Genomic DNA, 17,634 nt, shown 5'->3' on the forward strand with positions numbered 1-17,634 from the left:
TGACTTCCGGAGCGTCTTTCCGGATGGCCACATCCCCGTCGCTCCGCTCGTCTTTCGCCACGCGGGATGTAATGCACAGTACGGAGTACATACAGATACGGAGCATATATATGACAAACTGAGCAGAAAGGTGAGTATGCGAGTGCGCATCGTCCTGTGTAAGGGATCGTCTGTTATTCTGTCGAATGGCCAACAAGACTGCCACGGTAAAAGCTAACAGTCGTGCGTTTTAGAATAAGCTCCCGCCTCGGATACTGTCACTGCTAACCTTGGACGGAAATCCTATCCTATCGGCTTCTCAAGGAGCATTCATTTCCACGGGCCTAATAATGGATCGATACCGGATCCTGCAGGGCCATGGGGCTCCGGACCGAGTACACTGTACGCAGCATGCAGCTTGCAGAGCACGGAGTACTTCCGTGCCGTATCACACATCGACAGATTACTAACTACTTAGCGGTTTGCAGTCAATCTTGTTAGTCTGCTTGGCTGCTATGCGAACTCCACCACCTCGTGTTCCGTGACTGTCGCATGAAAATCCATTCTTCTGGTCCATCTTTCGAGTTGATCTCTTCCACCGCCGTTTAAGCCACGCGCTCGACGAAAAGGAGTAAAGATGGGCAAAAAAAAAAGACAAAAAAAAAAGAAAAGAGAAACTGAAAAAAAGGCATCTCCATAACGGCCCCTGGCACTGGCAGGCTGACTCCACCGTCTTAGCGATATCCGGACTGCCGAGGTCGGAAGGAAGCTCCGTAACCAATGATGTCGAGTTTGAAAGCACAACAATATAACTTACTCGACGCGTTGCTACCACACGAAGCCTGCAGGAGCGGATGGTACATATCGTCAACGATGCACAAGATTACCATCCCGTCTGTCAGTCTTCTACCATTTCTCCCGCCGGTCCTCCGGACTGGGAAACCAGCTACAAGGATGGGTATCACTGAGCAGGGACAACCCGGACTGTCCTCACCCCTAAGCGGATGCCTGCAGGGTAGCACAGCCCCGGATGAGCAGGAGGGATCTACCTAGGACCTAGGTGGTATTAATTTAGACGGTTCGACTCTTCGAGGCATCGCTGAGACTCCGTGACCACTGACAGGCGTGGGACCATGGGGCCATGGCCAGCTGACGGCTATATTATATGCCCTGGCGGCTGGGCTGTATCTGTCATGGCGTACTCTGTACGGAGCAAATAGTCTCAAGCGGCGCTCCGCCAGCTTTTGTCAGTGTCCAGCAGACCGGAGCACGGTCGTCGGCTGGCAGCAGGCCTAATTACCAACTAATCTTTCCCCCGCACCGCAACCCAACCCCGATCTCCCCCGGCGGGTGATTGTGAAGCCTGTGACTGGCTGAAGGTCCATCGACCGCAGCCTAGGAAGGAAGGTTGCTTCAGATGGCAGACTCCCAGGATATATTCTGTACCACCAAGGCGGATATGATCTTTCCCCGGGATTGCGCGTGCGGGGAATATCGTTTCTCCTCACATCTACACCGTACACATCTAAGGCGATAAAAAAAAAACAGAACGAGGAAGGATTCCTCGGCACGAGAGCTTGCCGCCTACCTAGCCTTGGAGCTCGGGTGGTCTCCCATTGGCGGACGCTAGCGAGCCGCCTCCCACTGCAGCCAGCAGTCCAAAGCGTTGCTTTACTCCAGCAGGTGACAGGTGAAAAGACCACCGACTGGCTGCACCGGCCGGAAATAACACCCTGCCAACTGCCTGGTCTTGAGCGGAGCACTGGTGGTGTCAACCTAAATCGCCAGACATGACGCTATCAGAAGGTTAACTTAGGCAAGGCCGGAAAAAATGCCCCTTGGGCCCGTCACCGGACCCCGTGACACCTCACCCATGCCGTCGCGACTCGTGGCTCGGTCGGATCCGGCTCAGGCACGATGGATCAGTTTACATTCAACGATACGTCTTCCTGCAGATGTGGCGTCGTCCCCAGACCCTGTCTCCATCACCATTGTGATCAGTCGTTTTCGATACAAGTGCCTGCGATTGTCTACAGAGTAATACCGTGAATCCCATTCCTCAATTTCCTCGGGTTTGCCGCGGCTAATTCTTCCTAGGGCGGTTAGGCCCGCCGAGTCCACGTGCGGTTGACCTGGAAATGACGGGGTCACGTGGCTGGCAGGATCAGGCGGAATGCTGGACGTGGCTGACAGCATTTAATTAGGGTCCAAACTCTGCCACGGAGCAGTTACCACGATTGGAACTGGCCATTTTTCCTGCCGTCTGAGTTTATAAATTAATTTACCGGGCGGACGCCGATGCATCGGGAACCATCAACCATCAGCGTGCGAGCCACACCAATCAACGATGACGTCAGGGATTTTCATGCTTTAGAATTTGGCCCCCTCATCATTCATGCAAGTAAAAGGCGTCTGGAATCCAACGCAGGACAGCCCTCGCACTTTGCCAAATTTAGCCTTGAACGCCGATGGCTGGCAGACTGCTCTGGGCTTCTCCACTGGGGTGCCAAAACGTCGGGCCAGAGCGTCATCGGGATATGCTGAAGCAGACAGACGTGAAGCAGACGTGCAAAGGATGCGAGCGCGTGCGGATGGCCGGACCGAGGGCGAAGATCGGTTGAATCAGGAGGGGTAATCATGGAGCAGACACGACCACCCACACACAAACATGGCGACTGACTCCTGAGTCGATCAGATACACGTCTCTTGGACTTTCTCTTGTGGGTGATGATACTGTCAACACTGGGGTCTCCACGTCGACGGCGTATTGCCGATTCCTTGATGCCACCAAGCCTCTCACGCAAAAACTGACAGATAATAGCTAATTCTAGCTAATTCCCCCTACATACAGATTACAGATGATCACGCCGATCAATACTACGGAGTAATACTGCCGGAGCGGTACATCTCCGGGCCGTATCTTACCGGTTGTACGGAGTACGTACGTTAACATCACATTTTAACCACCACAATACCAATGACATATCCAAAGGGAAAAAAATTTGGTCGTAATTAAAATTATAAGGTTAAGAAAGAACGCCGCCGAGATAGTGCACAGACCGTGGCGAAATAATAATAATTACGGAGCACTGCCGAAATTACACCAATTTCATTTCACTAACCAGAGAAAAAAAAAGGCTTGACACAGCACGGAGTACTTACATACGAGGGAGACCAAGTTTATTTATTTATGACTTGTCACAAATATATCGAACATCCTTCTAGCTACAGATAATTAAATTAAATTAATTAATTAATTAACTTGGAATCTAGGGACCCTAATTCAACATGCCTGCTTGCCTTCAGACAGGATCTATCTGGCCAGATTTTCTTCTCTTTTTTTCTTTTTTTTTCCCTATTATTAACCAAGTTCGACTTGAAGTGCTGAACTTGTTTTCCTTCCCAAGCCTTTTTTCCTTTTTTCTCTTTCCGCCTCCACAGGTAACTACTTACAGTACATACATAGGCTAGCTAGCTAGCTACACGTACAGTACAACAAGCTAAATATATCATCGAATGGGAATTGTTATTATTAGTATTTGATTGAATTATTCGATTGAAATGAATTATAATTATTACCCGAAAGTTTCTTTTTTTTTTCTACTCCTCCTGATATTATTTTTATTATTTTCGTCATGTCGGTATGTACAGTACAGTATGTATGTGTTAGTATCTGAGTTTACGTGCACTTACTCCGTATGTACTCGTTGCATACAGTAGTCAGTCATACAGTAGATATCCATATGAGGTCTATAGACTCCAAGGTCCCTCCCTCCCTCGGGCTCCTCGAGTCAAGTCAAGTCAGATCAAGTAAGCGACTCGAATTAACTATCAATTAATTAATCAGTCAGTGAGTTCATCAATCAATCAATCAGCCTGAACGAACAGCATGTACTATTCTATGCTTAATTAGGCAGGCAACAGGCAACAGGCAGGTATATAGTAGTGAAGCAGGTAGACAGCGAGGCAAGCGGGGAACGGACGCAAGGGTAAAAATAAAGAAAGAGAAAACAACCATCTATCTATCCCATTTGGAAAGGAATTTGCGGAGAACAGTAGAAAAACAAACAAAACACACACACAAAAAACTATTACATGCCTGCCTGACTACTCTGAAGTGGTAGGTTAGTTAGATACCGTACAGTATGTACAATAACACGACATTGCGCACAGTAATAATAATAATAATAATAATAATAATAATAATAATAATAATAATAATAATAATAATAATAATAATAATAATAATAATAATAATAATAATAATAATAATAATAATAATAATAATAATAATAATAATAATAATAATAATAATAATAATAATAATAATAATAATAATAATAATAATAATAATAATAATAATAATAATAATAATAATAATAATAATAATAATAATAATAATAATAATAATAATAATAATAATAATGCACATTATATTTGCATATGCCTATATAATAGAGGAGCAGAGGGAAATACATAGGGAGATTATTATTAAAGCTTTGTAAAGCTTTGGATTTTGGATTCTGTGCAGTATTGTATAACAACATGAGTCTCAAAAATACTTTTTTTTGAGTCTAACTTTTCATTCTATAGAATCTCTTAATGCTAAGATAATAGAGTAAGTAAAGTAGTAACTAACTAGTCCAGGAAATAAATCTATTCTATTCTCTCATCACTAACGAGCGAGTCGTGTGCCTTGTAGAAGATCTCGTGTAGTTACGTAGTTCTCTGTTATGAACGTAGAAATCTTCTCTTTATCATTATTATTCTTGTAGTAATATACTATTAGGTAGTAGATGCTGGCTATAGTTGTGGAATTGGATTTCTACAGTGATGTTTATAATTAAGGTATATTGTTGGACCTGATGTGACGTGCTTGACTTGTCCTTTTGTGATGTCATGACCGAATATTCACTCATCTTCTTCCTTTTACGACATAAACTGTTTTATCCTGGAAGTTAGTTCTCTCCTATGCTCTACATCTTTTATGATATCTTTACTATATATACTATATCTCTCCTAGTATAGACCATAAGTCTTAATATGACCGATAAAATCTTCTTCAGCAAGAGTTTTCAAGGAAAAAAAGATCGACTTTACCAATTCCCAATCCTCCTGGATTCTAGAAGAGAAGCTCCTCGAAAGGAACGTTCAAGATAATGAGGCTAGTTATAGGATCCATCAAGCTGCCTCTGCAGCTTGGGCAATTTATGTCTGCAAAAATGTCGACAATCCTGCCCAAGAAGCGATTATGAAAATATACATGCAGTAAGTAACATTTTCCTACATATCACGAAAATTTTGATTTTCTCATTCTTCTACAGAATCCCCTACGCAGGCTCAGAATTCGACCCACCAGAACATAGACAATCTCAAGCAACAGCAACAGGACACCTCACCGGCTTCGCAGCCTCAGAACTCAGCGCTCTCAAACTCCTCACAGAGAAAGCATGCCCGTCGACCCCAACGCTTCTGGATTACAAACACGATATTCAAGGTCCAGAGGGCTTGGTTCCAGGCGGGTTTGTGTTCTATCTGTTGATGAATAAGTTACCGGGGCGGCGGCTTCGAGGGGATTTTTTCTGGCGGGTACTGGATGAGTCTGGAGAGAGAGGAGATTCGTTGGGCGTTTAGGGAGGCGTGGGTGTATGTCTTCTTCCTTCCTCTTTCTCTTATTTGTATTTTACCTCTTTTTTTTTTTAAGAGGTTGTGTATGCACACAGCTAACTTTACACATCTTTGTTGTATATATAGAAACGGTTTCAACGCAGGTCTTGTTCTTTCCTTGGGCACCTACGATAATCTCATGTGGGATGATGCGTCAAAGAAAATGTAAGTTGTTTCTTATTTTTTTTTCGTAACACACCCTGGTGTAGTTGTCCACAGCTAATTTATTTATTCGTATGATAGCTACTTCACAGGTTTCCAATACACTCATTCCCCAGAACCAGATGAAGGATGGGACGACGAGGAGTGGGATATATGGGGTTTACGAACGCCGCCTACTACAGGCTTTCGCCCAAGTAGTCGACCTGCTGCTGATGCTGGTGAGGGAAACATACAATTATTGCTGAAAACAAGATTCGATTAGTTTTGCTTATTCATAAATAGTCGATGTTTTCTTGAGATATCCTTTCTGGCCTCTTTTTTTTATTTTAATTTTTTTTAGTCCTAAGTTTGTCTTGTCTGTAGTGTGTATTAGTTAACTATCCATGGAACAAAACTTGATCTTGCTGCCATTTATGTCATGTCATATGAACCCCTCAAATAATAAATAATTTCAACTTGGTATCCTATCTATCCTTTTGCTATGTAATGTAGCTGGAGCACGCTCACATTATTCTAAGCTGTATACGGAGTATACCCTTTTTTCCAACATTGTCTAAGCAATTGGTCGATTGAAGCCAAAGGCCCAAAGGCTCAAAAATCTGCCGGTTGAATGAACAGGATCAGTTTAGGATAATCGCAGCATTCCAAAAAAAAAAAACAAAGCAGGCTAAACTGATGAATTCAGAAAGATCGAAGATTGGAAATCGAAAGGAAGAAGAAGATGTTGAAGATGAAGAAAAAGAAGAAGATGATGATGATGATCACAAGGGAATAATAAGCTGATTATTACATGTCCCCAAAAAAAAACGCCAAAAAAAAATTAAACTCAAGGTTCAAGAAAGTACACAGCCTCTCTGGTATGATTATCTAGCTTTTCACCACCATCGCTGTCCTTTCCATGTAGGCGCTGCTGTCACGCTATGCTGTTTATTCTATCCATTTACCTATTCTTGTCCATTCCTCAGAGAACTCAGAGTTGATCATGAGCTTTCTACACGTAGATGGTAGATAGATAGATAGATAGATAAACAGGTATAGGTATGTATAATTGATCTTATTCTGATTCTGATATGATATGATACTCTTCTCTACTATCTCGCTCAATATAGATTGTAGATTCTGTATGCCTGCATGACCTGGTGCTCTTTCATTGACAGATAGCTAGCTAGCTAGATAGATAGTTATAGCTGGCCTGCTCCGTCTATGATTGTCCTCATACTAGGTCTACAGTATGATTGCCACATGATGAGGACTGTTGATGCTTGATTTCCTGATTCATGATTTCATTAGATTATATTAAAATATAATATCATATCAATTTTGAACCCCTTAAAGAAAAAGAAATTTCACTTATCATCTTCTCTTCTATCCTCTATTTCGTCCCTCCCACCTCTCCATAATAACATCCACAATCTTCGAAAACCCCTCCATCTCCTCCTCCGCAACCGTCCCCATCGCCGCCGGGTCCAGGTTGCACCCGACGTACACGGGGACGCCCATCCTGCGCGCGAGGATCTTGGCCGTGCGTGTCGCGTAGTCGATGCTGCCGGGGGAGGTGTACAGGGCGGTGGAGATGGTGGAGGTGGGGTTTGTGCGCTGCGCTGCGTTAGCAGATTTCTTTTTTTCTTGGATGTTGGAACATGATTTGGGAAATAAGTGAAATGGTAGGTAATTTCAGGTCGACCAGAAGGAGAGATTGATTATTATAGCAAGACAAGGGAGAAAACAGGTATGACATTCCAGCGAGAATCAGACCAAGAAAAAAAAAAGAAACAAGCAAAAGAGACTAAAAAAAACAATCGTGATTTTTTGGCTTACATCAGGCATAGCATACACAAAACTCCCCATCGGCTTCAACGTCCCCCCCTCCCCACCAGACTCGCCCGTCGTCGTCGTGGACAAAAAGACCATCGTCGAGGTCGCCAGGAAGGTCAGGTGGATGTGCAGGGTGGTGTAGGGGGTTTTTGGGAGCGGAAACGAGATCTCGAGGGGGTGGAGGGATGGTGTTGCGGGTTCCACGTGAGGGACGGTGGGTGTTGGCGATTCGGTTTCCATTTTCCCGACTCTGTCTCTCTCTCTCTGTGTGTGTGTCTGAGTATGGGTGTATTTTTGACTAAATTTGTCAAAAATGGATGCTTGCTTGCTTGCTATTAGGTATGGATAGTGATTTTTATATTGAATCCTCGCTGGTCTGGCTTGACCGGGTAGGTAGGATTCTGGACTGTAATCTTGATTGGAGATAAATAACCGATAAATGACAACTGATCGTGTCCTCTCCTGCTGTCGTTTCGAATTAATTGACCAGCTCTGAAGGAAAAAGATCTGTTCCCTCAACACGTGCTGTGCTGTTATGGAGGGATGATGCCGTGCAGTCGGGACGCTGCAATCTCCGCCCGAGCCTGCGGGTCCCGAGCGGCCGGAAGAGTGCCGGTTGGATCAGCTTCGGTCACAACCCCTCCGATGGACTAATTCAATACTATTGCAATATTCAATAATATCGGCTATTATTAACTATTGACCTCGTATATTGGACAACGCCTCTGCTTCACTATCTAATCTAATCTAATCTCCACGCTGATCGGATTGATCCGTTGGTTGATCTCCTCCTCGGATTGTTTCTTGACGACTACTACGGACTATATTATATCCTGCGGATTACCCCGCGAACCTGCAAGTCTGTCGATTTGTTAACAGTTTATCATATCGCGTCCTGATGGATGCCACCAAGCAAGATGACCATGACCATGACCATGACCATGACCAGGACAATGATGAGACGCGCAGCTGGGCAGGGGACTTTGATCCCTTTGCCGAGACTGAGGAGCGCAGAGTGCTCTTTGCTGCCTTTGATTCATTCCGGTATGACTGTCGTGCACTGGACTGCTGCAACTTTCTTTAGTTTTGCTTGTTGCTTGTTTAGTTTTGTTCAGTTAGTTTTGTTTATTTTGGATTACAGCAGTTTAGTTGGTTGTCATTGTCACGTTGATTCAGGGTGGAATAACAAGTCTGTTTTGAGGTCTCTGAATCTATTGCTGTTCTTCATGGACGCGCCACTCTTCTTTGCCTTGTCTTTTGCTTTCTCCCTCTAGTGGCATACTGAGTCCTAACTCTCGAATAGGCAGTATCGAAGCACAGCCCATCTAAACACCACCCATCGTCGCCGGCAAGCCTTCTATGCCCTGCCATCCTCTCACTGGCAAATGCTGGCAGAACCGCCCTTCTCGATCCTCGACACCTTCAACCGCGTGGACGACGCCATCGATGCCAACGCTGACATCGCTGACGCAATCCTCCAGGCGGGTTTGCAATCCTTTGGCCTCCCCGCCAACCCGGACCCGGACGATGCACGCCAGAACTGGCACGGCACCGCAACCCAGTCTGATATCAGCAAAGCTCATTCGACGATTCGGCAATTCTACCGAGACTGGAGCGCCGAGGGCAAACGAGAGCGCGAGGTCTGCTACGACCCGGTGATCAAGATCCTGCACGAGAATTTCGACAACCAGCCTCGCCCCAAATCCGACGTCCGCGTGCTGGTCCCCGGAGCGGGATTGGGCAGGCTGGTTTTCGACATCTGCCAGGCTGGGTATGCCGCGGAGGGAAATGAGATCTCCTACCATCAATTGTTGGCCAGCAGCTGGATGTTGAACCACTCGCGGGGCGCCCAGCAGCATGCTCTGTACCCCTTTGCCCTCCATTTCTCGAATCTCCTCTCCCGCGAACAGCAGCTGCAGAAGGTCATGATCCCGGACGTCCACCCTGGTTCTGCCATGCTGGCTGCTCAAGCGCAAGAGGGATCCTCCTTCGGGACGATGAGCATGTCTGCCGCCGACTTTGTCGTGCTGTACAGCGGCGAGTCGCAGCAGAACGCCTTCGACGCGGTCGCGACGGTGTTCTTTCTCGACACGGCCCCGAATCCGATCCGGTATGTCGAGGCCATCCGCAACTGCCTCAAACCGGGCGGAATCTGGATCAATGTCGGCCCATTACTGTGGCATTTTGAGAACGACGACCAGAGATCATCCAACAACAAAAACAACAACCAACTTGACGCTGAACATCCAACATCGCGGCGAGACGAGGCCATTGGAGAACCTGGCAGCGTGGAGCTGACCGAGGAAGAAGTGTTTTACCTGGTGGAGCGAATGGGATTCCGCATCGAGCGACGGCAGGCACCGGCAGAGCGACCGTACTGTGGCTACATCCAGGATCCGGACAACATGCTCCAGAATCTGTACCGACCGTCGTTATGGGTGGCGCGCAAGAATGGTTGACAGTAGAGTACGTGGTAATGTAATTATACGAAATGCGCTTATAATCCTCACCATCTCTCTATCCAAGAGCGTAGATAACTTGGCCAGTAAGACTGCGCCAGAATTCTTGGGTTTTCGTAGTATTGTTGGCACGATAGTTTCTTCCCTTGGTCTACTCCGTACCTTAGGTAAATATCTGGACGCCTAAACAAGCTCGTCCGTTAGTCAGCCAGACCAACCATCGCCCAGTTGTACGCGCAGTGCCGGATCCCGAAGCATCTTGCAGCAGCCTCGGCCAGGGAGCGATGAGCCCCTGTCCTGCCATGCTGATTGGCCAGTGGTCTTGCGCAGGGCTGAATTCGATCAGCAGGCTTAGTATCCATGGCTGCTGGAGAATCCTGCGCCATGGATTTGATCCCTGCTGACAGGGTGCTTTTGGTTCGATTCGTTCGGAATATTACCGAGGATGAGTGCTGAGAACGGTGTACTCCGGAGTATAGTATAGAGCTGTGGGATAGACAGAGAGCAGTTGCAAGATGACGATGATGACTAGTCTCTTGTTTCTTTGTTCCGTGCATCAATTCACCTGGCTGAAACACTGATCGCGGCCAGAATTAACCTGAGTCGAGGCTATCAGCCGGTAGCTGCCGTCAAGGGCAAAGATGGAATCTCCGGGCGAGTGGGGCACGGAACCATGGAGCAGGACGAGATCGTGCATCAGCTGTCCTGAGAAGCAATGAAACAAGAGACGTCCTGTGTCGATGATTCTGTCGAAGGCCACAAAGACATCAAACTGGACGCATTGACAGGCGAGATGGCCGAAACACGTGCTCACCGCCAATCAAGGCGTTTGCTGGCCGAAGCAATCGCCGCAGGATCGTGCTCTGCTCAGCTTGTCTCGCGGTTAATAATATCATCTCAGCGACGGATTTCGATCAAAGAGACCAGCCACATCCGAGCTGACAATCGCTCAGCATCGATTTCATTCACGATTCCTGGCCTCTTTCCCCCACTCCCTCCACCTGTGCTCTCCAGGTCCGTGGAGCCGCGTCCGTCTGGTTCGGGGCCGAGTCACCTCTTTGGAGCCGCTCAGCCTCAGCGCCCAACCAACACTGCTGAGGCCGCTTGTTAGCTGCTGTTAGCCGCAGACTGTGCCCCTCCAGCCGTTTACTGCTGTTGTTAGTGAGCTAACCTGGCCCGACTGACCCTCAGGCACCATCATTCGTCCCCCTCTGCCCCCTCGCCTGTTCCCCAATTCGGCCTGCCCTCGCTCGTGTCGTGTCGTCCTGTCTCAGCAGTCGCCCCCAGCAAAGAGAACAGCAGGGAAGAGAACAGAAAATCGACAGAAAATTGTACAACTCCCTTTCTCTCTTGTGCTCCATACTCCGTACTGTACTGCGCATCCCTTGTCGCTGTCGCTGGCCCCCCCGCCCTGGCTCGCATCCTTCCGGGCTCACCCCCAACCGTGGCTTAGGCGTGCTGGCAGTCTGTGAATTGATTAATCAGTGATACAACCTCGTTCGCGACTGGGCCCTCACCACCCCTGCTGCTGACTACGATCGCCTTTCTTCCTGCGATTCTCATCCCACTCTCTCCCCTTTGTCGCCTCTCTCGTCTCTCTTCCTCGTCATCCGCCCCTTTGTCTCCCCCACTCTCGCCCTCCTCCCCTCCTCCTCCTCCTCCGCCGTCCTCCGGTTTCTATCGACCTGATGAGTTCCCGTTTGAAGTCTCTCGGTTTCTCCAAGCGCAAGAACAGCAACAACAACCTCCCACCGGCCCAGGTCCCCAGCCCGCCCAAGAGCGGCGCCTACATCGCCCCGCCGTCGAGCACCGCCTCGACCAGTTCGCCGCCGCCTGACGGGCAGAACAACTCATCTTCCAACACCAGCCTTGTCATGACCAGCCAGAACCACCCGGGGCGGCCTCCAAGCTACTCATATAATCCCGCTGGGAGACCGACGAGTCCGGTGCCGCCGGGCGGCTCGCAGCAACTCACCCATCACCATCCTCCTCCTCCGCATCCTTCCATCAATCCCGCCGCCCTTCAATACATACAGCCAGGGCCTCCTCCCCCGCTGGCGCCGCCGCCGGGATACGGATACCACCAGCCCATGCATAACCTTCCCCCGACTCTGGCGCCTCACCAGCCGCCGCCGCCCCGCAATCCCGCCGCCGAGGTCGAGGGATCGAACCGAAATAAGGCGCAGCTGATTGTTGGAATCGACTTTGGCACCACGTTTTCGGGCGTTGCGTTCGCCTTTGCGACCAACAATGAGGCGCGAGAAGACATCATCACCGAGTGGCCCGGGGCGGGCACCCACACGAAACAAAAGATCCCCACGGTGCTCTACTACGACCAGTACCAGAAGGTGGTAGGATGGGGTCCTGATATCGCCGACGCCCTGGCCCCGACGGGGTACCCGAAGCCCGGTGTGCAAAAGGTGGAATGGTTCAAGCTGCAGCTGATGACCTCGGGCAACACGTACGTCGATCCGATCAACCTGCCCCCATTGCCGCCCGGCAAGTCGGAGATCGACGTCGCGGCCGATTATCTGTTCAAACTGCGACAAGCGATGCGCGCACAGCTGCAGAAGACGCTGGGAGAGGTCTTCACCCGTGAAGAGCGCAACATCCGCTACTTCCTGACCGTGCCGGCCATCTGGAACGATGCGGCCAAGGCGGCCACCCGGCAGGCGGCTCTCCAGGCGGGCTTTTTGCGGGACGAGAACGACAATCGACTGACCCTGATCACCGAGCCCGAGGCGGCGGCCATGTTCTGCGCCAAGACGGGACTGCTCAACCTGAAGGTCGGAGACGCCATTTTGATCGTCGACTGCGGCGGTGGTACCGTGGATCTGATCGCGTATGAGGTCGAGGACGAGAACCCGTTCACGGTGTCCGAGTGCACGGCAGGATCGGGCGACTCGTGCGGGTCGACGGCGCTGAATCGCAACTTTAGCAACATTCTGCGGGCCAAGATCCGCAAGATGAAGCTGCCGGACGGCTCGCGGACGGCGGGGAAGGTCTACGCCAAGTGTATCATGGACTTTGAGAACCGGATCAAGGCGGATTTCCGCAACAACGGCCAGAAATGGGCGGTCGACGTGGGCATTGAGGCGGATTTCCCGGAGGCGGGAATCGAGGAGGGGTACATGACGTTTACGAACGAGGAGATTCTGCAGTGTTTCGAGCCGGTGGTCAACCGCATTCTGGAGCTGGTGCGCAATCAGATCATTGCCATCCAGGCGCAGAACCGATCGTTGCAGGTAAGTACCTAACAAGTGACCTAACAACTGTTGATTCTGGTTGACGCTGACTGGTGTAGAATGTGCTGGTCGTGGGTGGATTTGGTGCGTCTGAATATCTCTTCCAGCAGATCAAGCTGCACGTGCCGCCGCAGTACCAATCCAAGGTGGTGCGACCGATGGACTCGGTTGCGGCGATCGTGAAGGGAGCCGTGACGGCCGGTATCTCGGAGCGGGTGATCACGCACCGTGTGGCGCGTCGACACTACCTGATGGCGACCCTGCAGCCGTTCAAGGAGGGATACCATCCGGAGCAGTACCGGGTGCCGAGTCTGGACGGCAAGGACCGGTGCAAGTACACGCGACAGATTTTTGTGCAGAAGGGAGAGCGGGTGAAGATTGGCGAGCCGGTCAAGGTCAGCTTTTTCCGGCAGGTCGCGCCGGGGGCGACCCTGATGTACGAGGACGTTCTATACGCGTGTGACGAGGATGTGTGTCCAGAATATGTGAAAGATCCACGTACGCCTGTCGTTTCTTATTTGTCTTTTCTCTGTCGGATCGCTAATGTCTTGCAGGCATCAAAGAAGTGGTCACCCTTACATCAGACCTGTCCCGGAAAAACCTGGAAAAGGACTTTGAGCGGATGGACACGCCCAACGGCACGTTCTACCGGGTGTATTTCGATATCTATCTGACGCTCGACGGCAGCGAGTTCAGCGCCGAGTTGGTGTGTCAGGGCGAGGTGATGGGACGGTGTACGGCGAAGTTCAAGTGATGAGATGAGACGAGCTGCTTAATGAGTGACGAGCCATTCAACGAACGTCGACTGTCGACTGTCGTTTTTAATAGATAGTGATATGCACGCGAACAGCCGACAGCGTAGTCACCATACGACTGACATCTACGGTCAAAAGATGAGGGGTGTTCATTCTCGATTCTCGATCATCTATCTGTTCATACGACTGACTAACTGGCCTGGCGTGTGGTTTGTTTGCATTTCGATGATTTTTTTTTCCTTTAAATTTACTTATTATACCTTTGTTTGTTTCTGTTTCTGTTGTTATTCCTGCATTGCAAACGTCTGCAAACTGATGTCATGTCATGTCCTTGTTTGATATTTATTGAATTGATATCCAATCAATCAATCATTTCTTTCAGCAGTGTTTGTTGTGTTTGTATCTTCTCGACGAAATGGATTGAATTCATCAATTCTCAAGAATTGCAGTCTGTGAGTTCACAATGTCAGAATAAATTAAGATCGTTTTCCCCCCCCCCTCCCTCCTGTTTTGATTTTTTTTTAATTTAGTTGGATTGAATGAATTGAGCTGAGCTGAGCTGAGCACAGCTAGCTAGTTGTACTCGTGATGGACAGAAAGAAAGAAAGAAAGAAAGAAAGAAAGAAAGAAAGAAAGAAAGAAAGAAAGATATGTAGGTAGGTAGATAGATAAAAAAAAGACTCTATCTATCCCTCTTGATTGATCTGCTGATTGTATCTTGCTCGATTGGATTTTGATCTTTTTTTGGTCAATTTTGTCTTTGGCCTTTCGCCTTGTTTTCACTCACTCATTCGCTCATTCATTCATTCTTTTTTTTTCTTTTTTTTTGCAAAAAAAAAGGAGATTTTATTTTTGACTGACTTGACTTGACCGACTGATTTGACTTTTTCTTTCTTCCTCTTCGTTCATAATGATTAAACCAAACTCGAAACCAAATAGAAATTGAATTCGAACAACCACACCACATACACCACACCTTACTCATTCATCCCCCCCTATCTATCCCCATAGTATACTATCCACCCGCTATGAATGAATGAATCCATCATGCCATGCCATGCCATGCCATACCATAACATAACATAACATAGGTTACTTAGGTAACATCTCCCTCCACCGCATCCAAACCAAACCCAACCTCTCTCCCTGAAAATCTCCTTCCCTTTCATTCTCTTATACTGTTCAATTCGAAGCAGAAGACTTCTTTCCCCCCTCCGTGCCGAAATTCCCCAGCGTTTCGATCACAGGGATCTTGTGGACCGAGTTCATGATGTTGCCTTGTGGAGCGAGATTGCCTAGGGCGCCGACGGCGGGGTTTCCTTGTGTCTGTTGTCGTTTTGCTCTGTTAGTATTTTTTTTTCTTTTTGGGATTGGTTTGGGTTGGTTTTTGTGTGATGGGTGTGATGGGTGAAGATTGGGGGCACTTACGCCAGCGAGGTAGTCGAGGGTTCCGAGCTGGATTGTTTTTTTTTCCATGTGAGAAGTTGTTTTTTTCTTTCATGTGTATTGTATGTATGTACAGTGCATAGCTTGATGGATAGATGGTTGATTTGACTTACCTGACGTTTATCATTATCATTATCATTCTTCATATTATCACCGACTGGCGCAGCGATGGCCAGGTTGAGCATCATCATCATCGTCGATAAGATGATGAGGAAGGAGGAGATGCTGAATGGTCTCATTTTTTTCGTTATATGGTATCTGTTATGGATGGTGGATAGATAGATTGAATCCAACTGGATTGGATCGTCGTGGGTATACTATGACAGAGAAATAGATAGATAGATAGATAGATAGATACCTAGTCAAGAGTGTGTTGTGTATGTGTATGTGTATAAAAGGAAAGAGAGGAAAGAGAGAGAGAGGAGGGAGGAATGTCGTCGACAGAGGAAAGGAAGGGGAGGGAAGAGATGGATCTACCGTACTACTGTATCCTAGGTATGTACCTAGGTATGTAGGTACCTGGGAAGCACTGCTAGGGTTAAGTTAATAATAATTATTGCATATCGAGGAAATTAAGGTAGTATCACATTTTTCTCTTTACTTCAATTCAATTTAATTTGAATTAATTTAATTAAACTCAGCAAGAACAGTTATGTTATGCTACAGACCTTACTTACGGTACTCACTCGCAATATTAATTCCAGTATCGTGTCGTGTCTACAGCATACATCCTTCCTTCTTCTTGCCTTGTTGTGCCTTGATACTTTCTTCTTCTTCTTCTTTTTTTTGGCTCCTACATTCCAGTGAAAAAATAAGAAATTTTCGTATTTTCGTTTTGTTACTGTAGAGCTAGCTACTACTAGAGGAATGAGGAATGTAGGACCATAGTTACTGTATGTACATATTTCCCATCCCTTCGATTGATCCCTTCCTTCCTTCCTTCCTTTCTTACCTAATAGGGTAGGTATTTAATTTTTTTTCTTCAAGGTTGTTTGGGTTGAGAGCATGTCTTTCTTTTTCTTCTCTTTTTGAATAAAGGATATTATTTATTTTTTGTTTGTTTGTTTAGTGGCAAATTCAACAGTTGCTTTTTTTTGTTGGTATGTATGCTACGTGATAGTTAATTATGAACTAATTACTTATTGGTATGCATCTATGTACTGTACAGTACATACCTAGATCATTTTCTTTTCTTTTCTTTTCTTTTCTTTCTTTTTTTTCTTTTTTTTTTGTTTGGTAAAAAAAGTGTCCTGAGAAAGGAATAGAAAATACTTTTTTTAAAAAAAAAACAGAAGAAGAAGAAGAAAGAAGAAACGAGAGGGGGGGGGGGGAAGATAAGAAAAACCAAGTATATTACCACGTTCAAAAAAAAAAAGACAGTTCTCCCTCTAAATCTTCCATAAAAGGATATATATGTCTTGTCTGCATTGCGCGCCATATATATAGTACTCCTGGAGTACACTATGCTGCAGCCTGCTTTGCTGTGTTCCATGCAGCTCACTCACGGCTAGGAGAGAGATCTTGCTATGATGTATTGTCCTCAGCGTATTTATTATTCTATCGACCTTCGCATGGACATATAGCTATGAATATGTAGCAGAAATTGATTCCCAATCCTGATATACGAATGGCGCAGACTACTTGCAAGTTTGCGCCGCAGATTTGATTGATAAGACGATGAACATGCTCCTAGCTGATTGGCGAATATTCAATCGAATCAATGTGAGCTGAACGAAAGTTTTCCAAGGAACAGCATGATGCTGTGGGGATGCGTGGTCATCGAAAGCCTAAAATTAGCTGTTGACTCATTGAATCGCTCTTTCGTTATCGTACAGAGATGAGGTTTGCACTGGAGATAAGTTTCCAGCAAGGAACAAGCTTGGCACCGTCAGTAAAGGTGACGCTCTTGAATATGCCCTGCAAATAGCTAGTCAAATACATTCAAAGCGAGATGGAGCAACGTAGAATCAGCTAATCTATCAAATTGCTGCACCACGTAACCATGTTGAGAATTGAAGTTGAGAATTGAAGCAGATGTGGCTGTTGAGTCCATGTCTCTGAGAGTGTGTCATCCGGGGTTACTTACGGAGTACTCCGTACAGTGTG

At 47.2% G+C, this 17,634-nt stretch overlaps 6 protein-coding genes across 6 annotated transcripts; 4 read left to right on the plus strand and 2 right to left on the minus strand.

The window, feature by feature from the left end:
• Window positions 1-3,614: 3,614 nt before the first annotated feature.
• Window positions 3,615-4,459, plus strand: T310_1821 (uncharacterized protein; the record flags this gene model as incomplete). Its single annotated transcript, XM_013475327.1, has 4 exons — window positions 3,615-3,620; window positions 3,736-3,789; window positions 3,897-4,099; window positions 4,153-4,459. 4 exons carry the CDS (start codon window positions 3,615-3,617, stop codon window positions 4,457-4,459), a joined length of 570 nt encoding a protein of 189 aa, XP_013330781.1.
• Window positions 4,460-4,878: 419 nt separating this feature from the next.
• On the plus strand, window positions 4,879-6,591 carry T310_1822 (Uncharacterized protein; the record flags this gene model as incomplete). Its single annotated transcript, XM_013475328.1, has 6 exons — window positions 4,879-4,936; window positions 5,046-5,247; window positions 5,304-5,501; window positions 5,734-5,811; window positions 5,890-6,026; window positions 6,494-6,591. 6 exons carry the CDS (start codon window positions 4,879-4,881, stop codon window positions 6,589-6,591), a joined length of 771 nt encoding a protein of 256 aa, XP_013330782.1.
• A 441-nt stretch (window positions 6,592-7,032) lies between these two features.
• On the minus strand, window positions 7,033-7,863 carry T310_1823 (uncharacterized protein; the record flags this gene model as incomplete). Its single annotated transcript, XM_013475329.1, has 3 exons — window positions 7,033-7,078; window positions 7,199-7,404; window positions 7,627-7,863. 3 exons carry the CDS (start codon window positions 7,861-7,863, stop codon window positions 7,033-7,035), a joined length of 489 nt encoding a protein of 162 aa, XP_013330783.1.
• A 658-nt stretch (window positions 7,864-8,521) lies between these two features.
• T310_1824 (uncharacterized protein) lies at window positions 8,522-10,082 on the plus strand (the record flags this gene model as incomplete). The annotated part of the gene is made up of 2 exons (XM_013475330.1): window positions 8,522-8,667; window positions 8,927-10,082. 2 exons carry the CDS (start codon window positions 8,522-8,524, stop codon window positions 10,080-10,082), a joined length of 1,302 nt encoding a protein of 433 aa, XP_013330784.1.
• A 1,874-nt stretch (window positions 10,083-11,956) lies between these two features.
• T310_1825 (uncharacterized protein) lies at window positions 11,957-14,224 on the plus strand (the record flags this gene model as incomplete). Its single annotated transcript, XM_013475331.1, has 4 exons — window positions 11,957-13,327; window positions 13,387-13,825; window positions 13,882-14,033; window positions 14,156-14,224. The coding sequence occupies 4 exons, from the start codon at window positions 11,957-11,959 to the stop codon at window positions 14,222-14,224; spliced, it is 2,031 nt and encodes a 676-aa protein (XP_013330785.1).
• Window positions 14,225-15,264: 1,040 nt separating this feature from the next.
• T310_1826 (uncharacterized protein) lies at window positions 15,265-15,722 on the minus strand (the record flags this gene model as incomplete). The annotated part of the gene is made up of 3 exons (XM_013475332.1): window positions 15,265-15,408; window positions 15,511-15,537; window positions 15,603-15,722. The coding sequence occupies 3 exons, from the start codon at window positions 15,720-15,722 to the stop codon at window positions 15,265-15,267; spliced, it is 291 nt and encodes a 96-aa protein (XP_013330786.1).
• Between the last annotated feature and the right edge of the window lie 1,912 nt (window positions 15,723-17,634).

The sequence above is a fragment of the Rasamsonia emersonii genome (assembly GCF_000968595.1).
Source record: "Rasamsonia emersonii CBS 393.64 chromosome Unknown ctg1118621760003, whole genome shotgun sequence".
NCBI lineage: Eukaryota > Fungi > Ascomycota > Eurotiomycetes > Eurotiales > Trichocomaceae > Rasamsonia > Rasamsonia emersonii.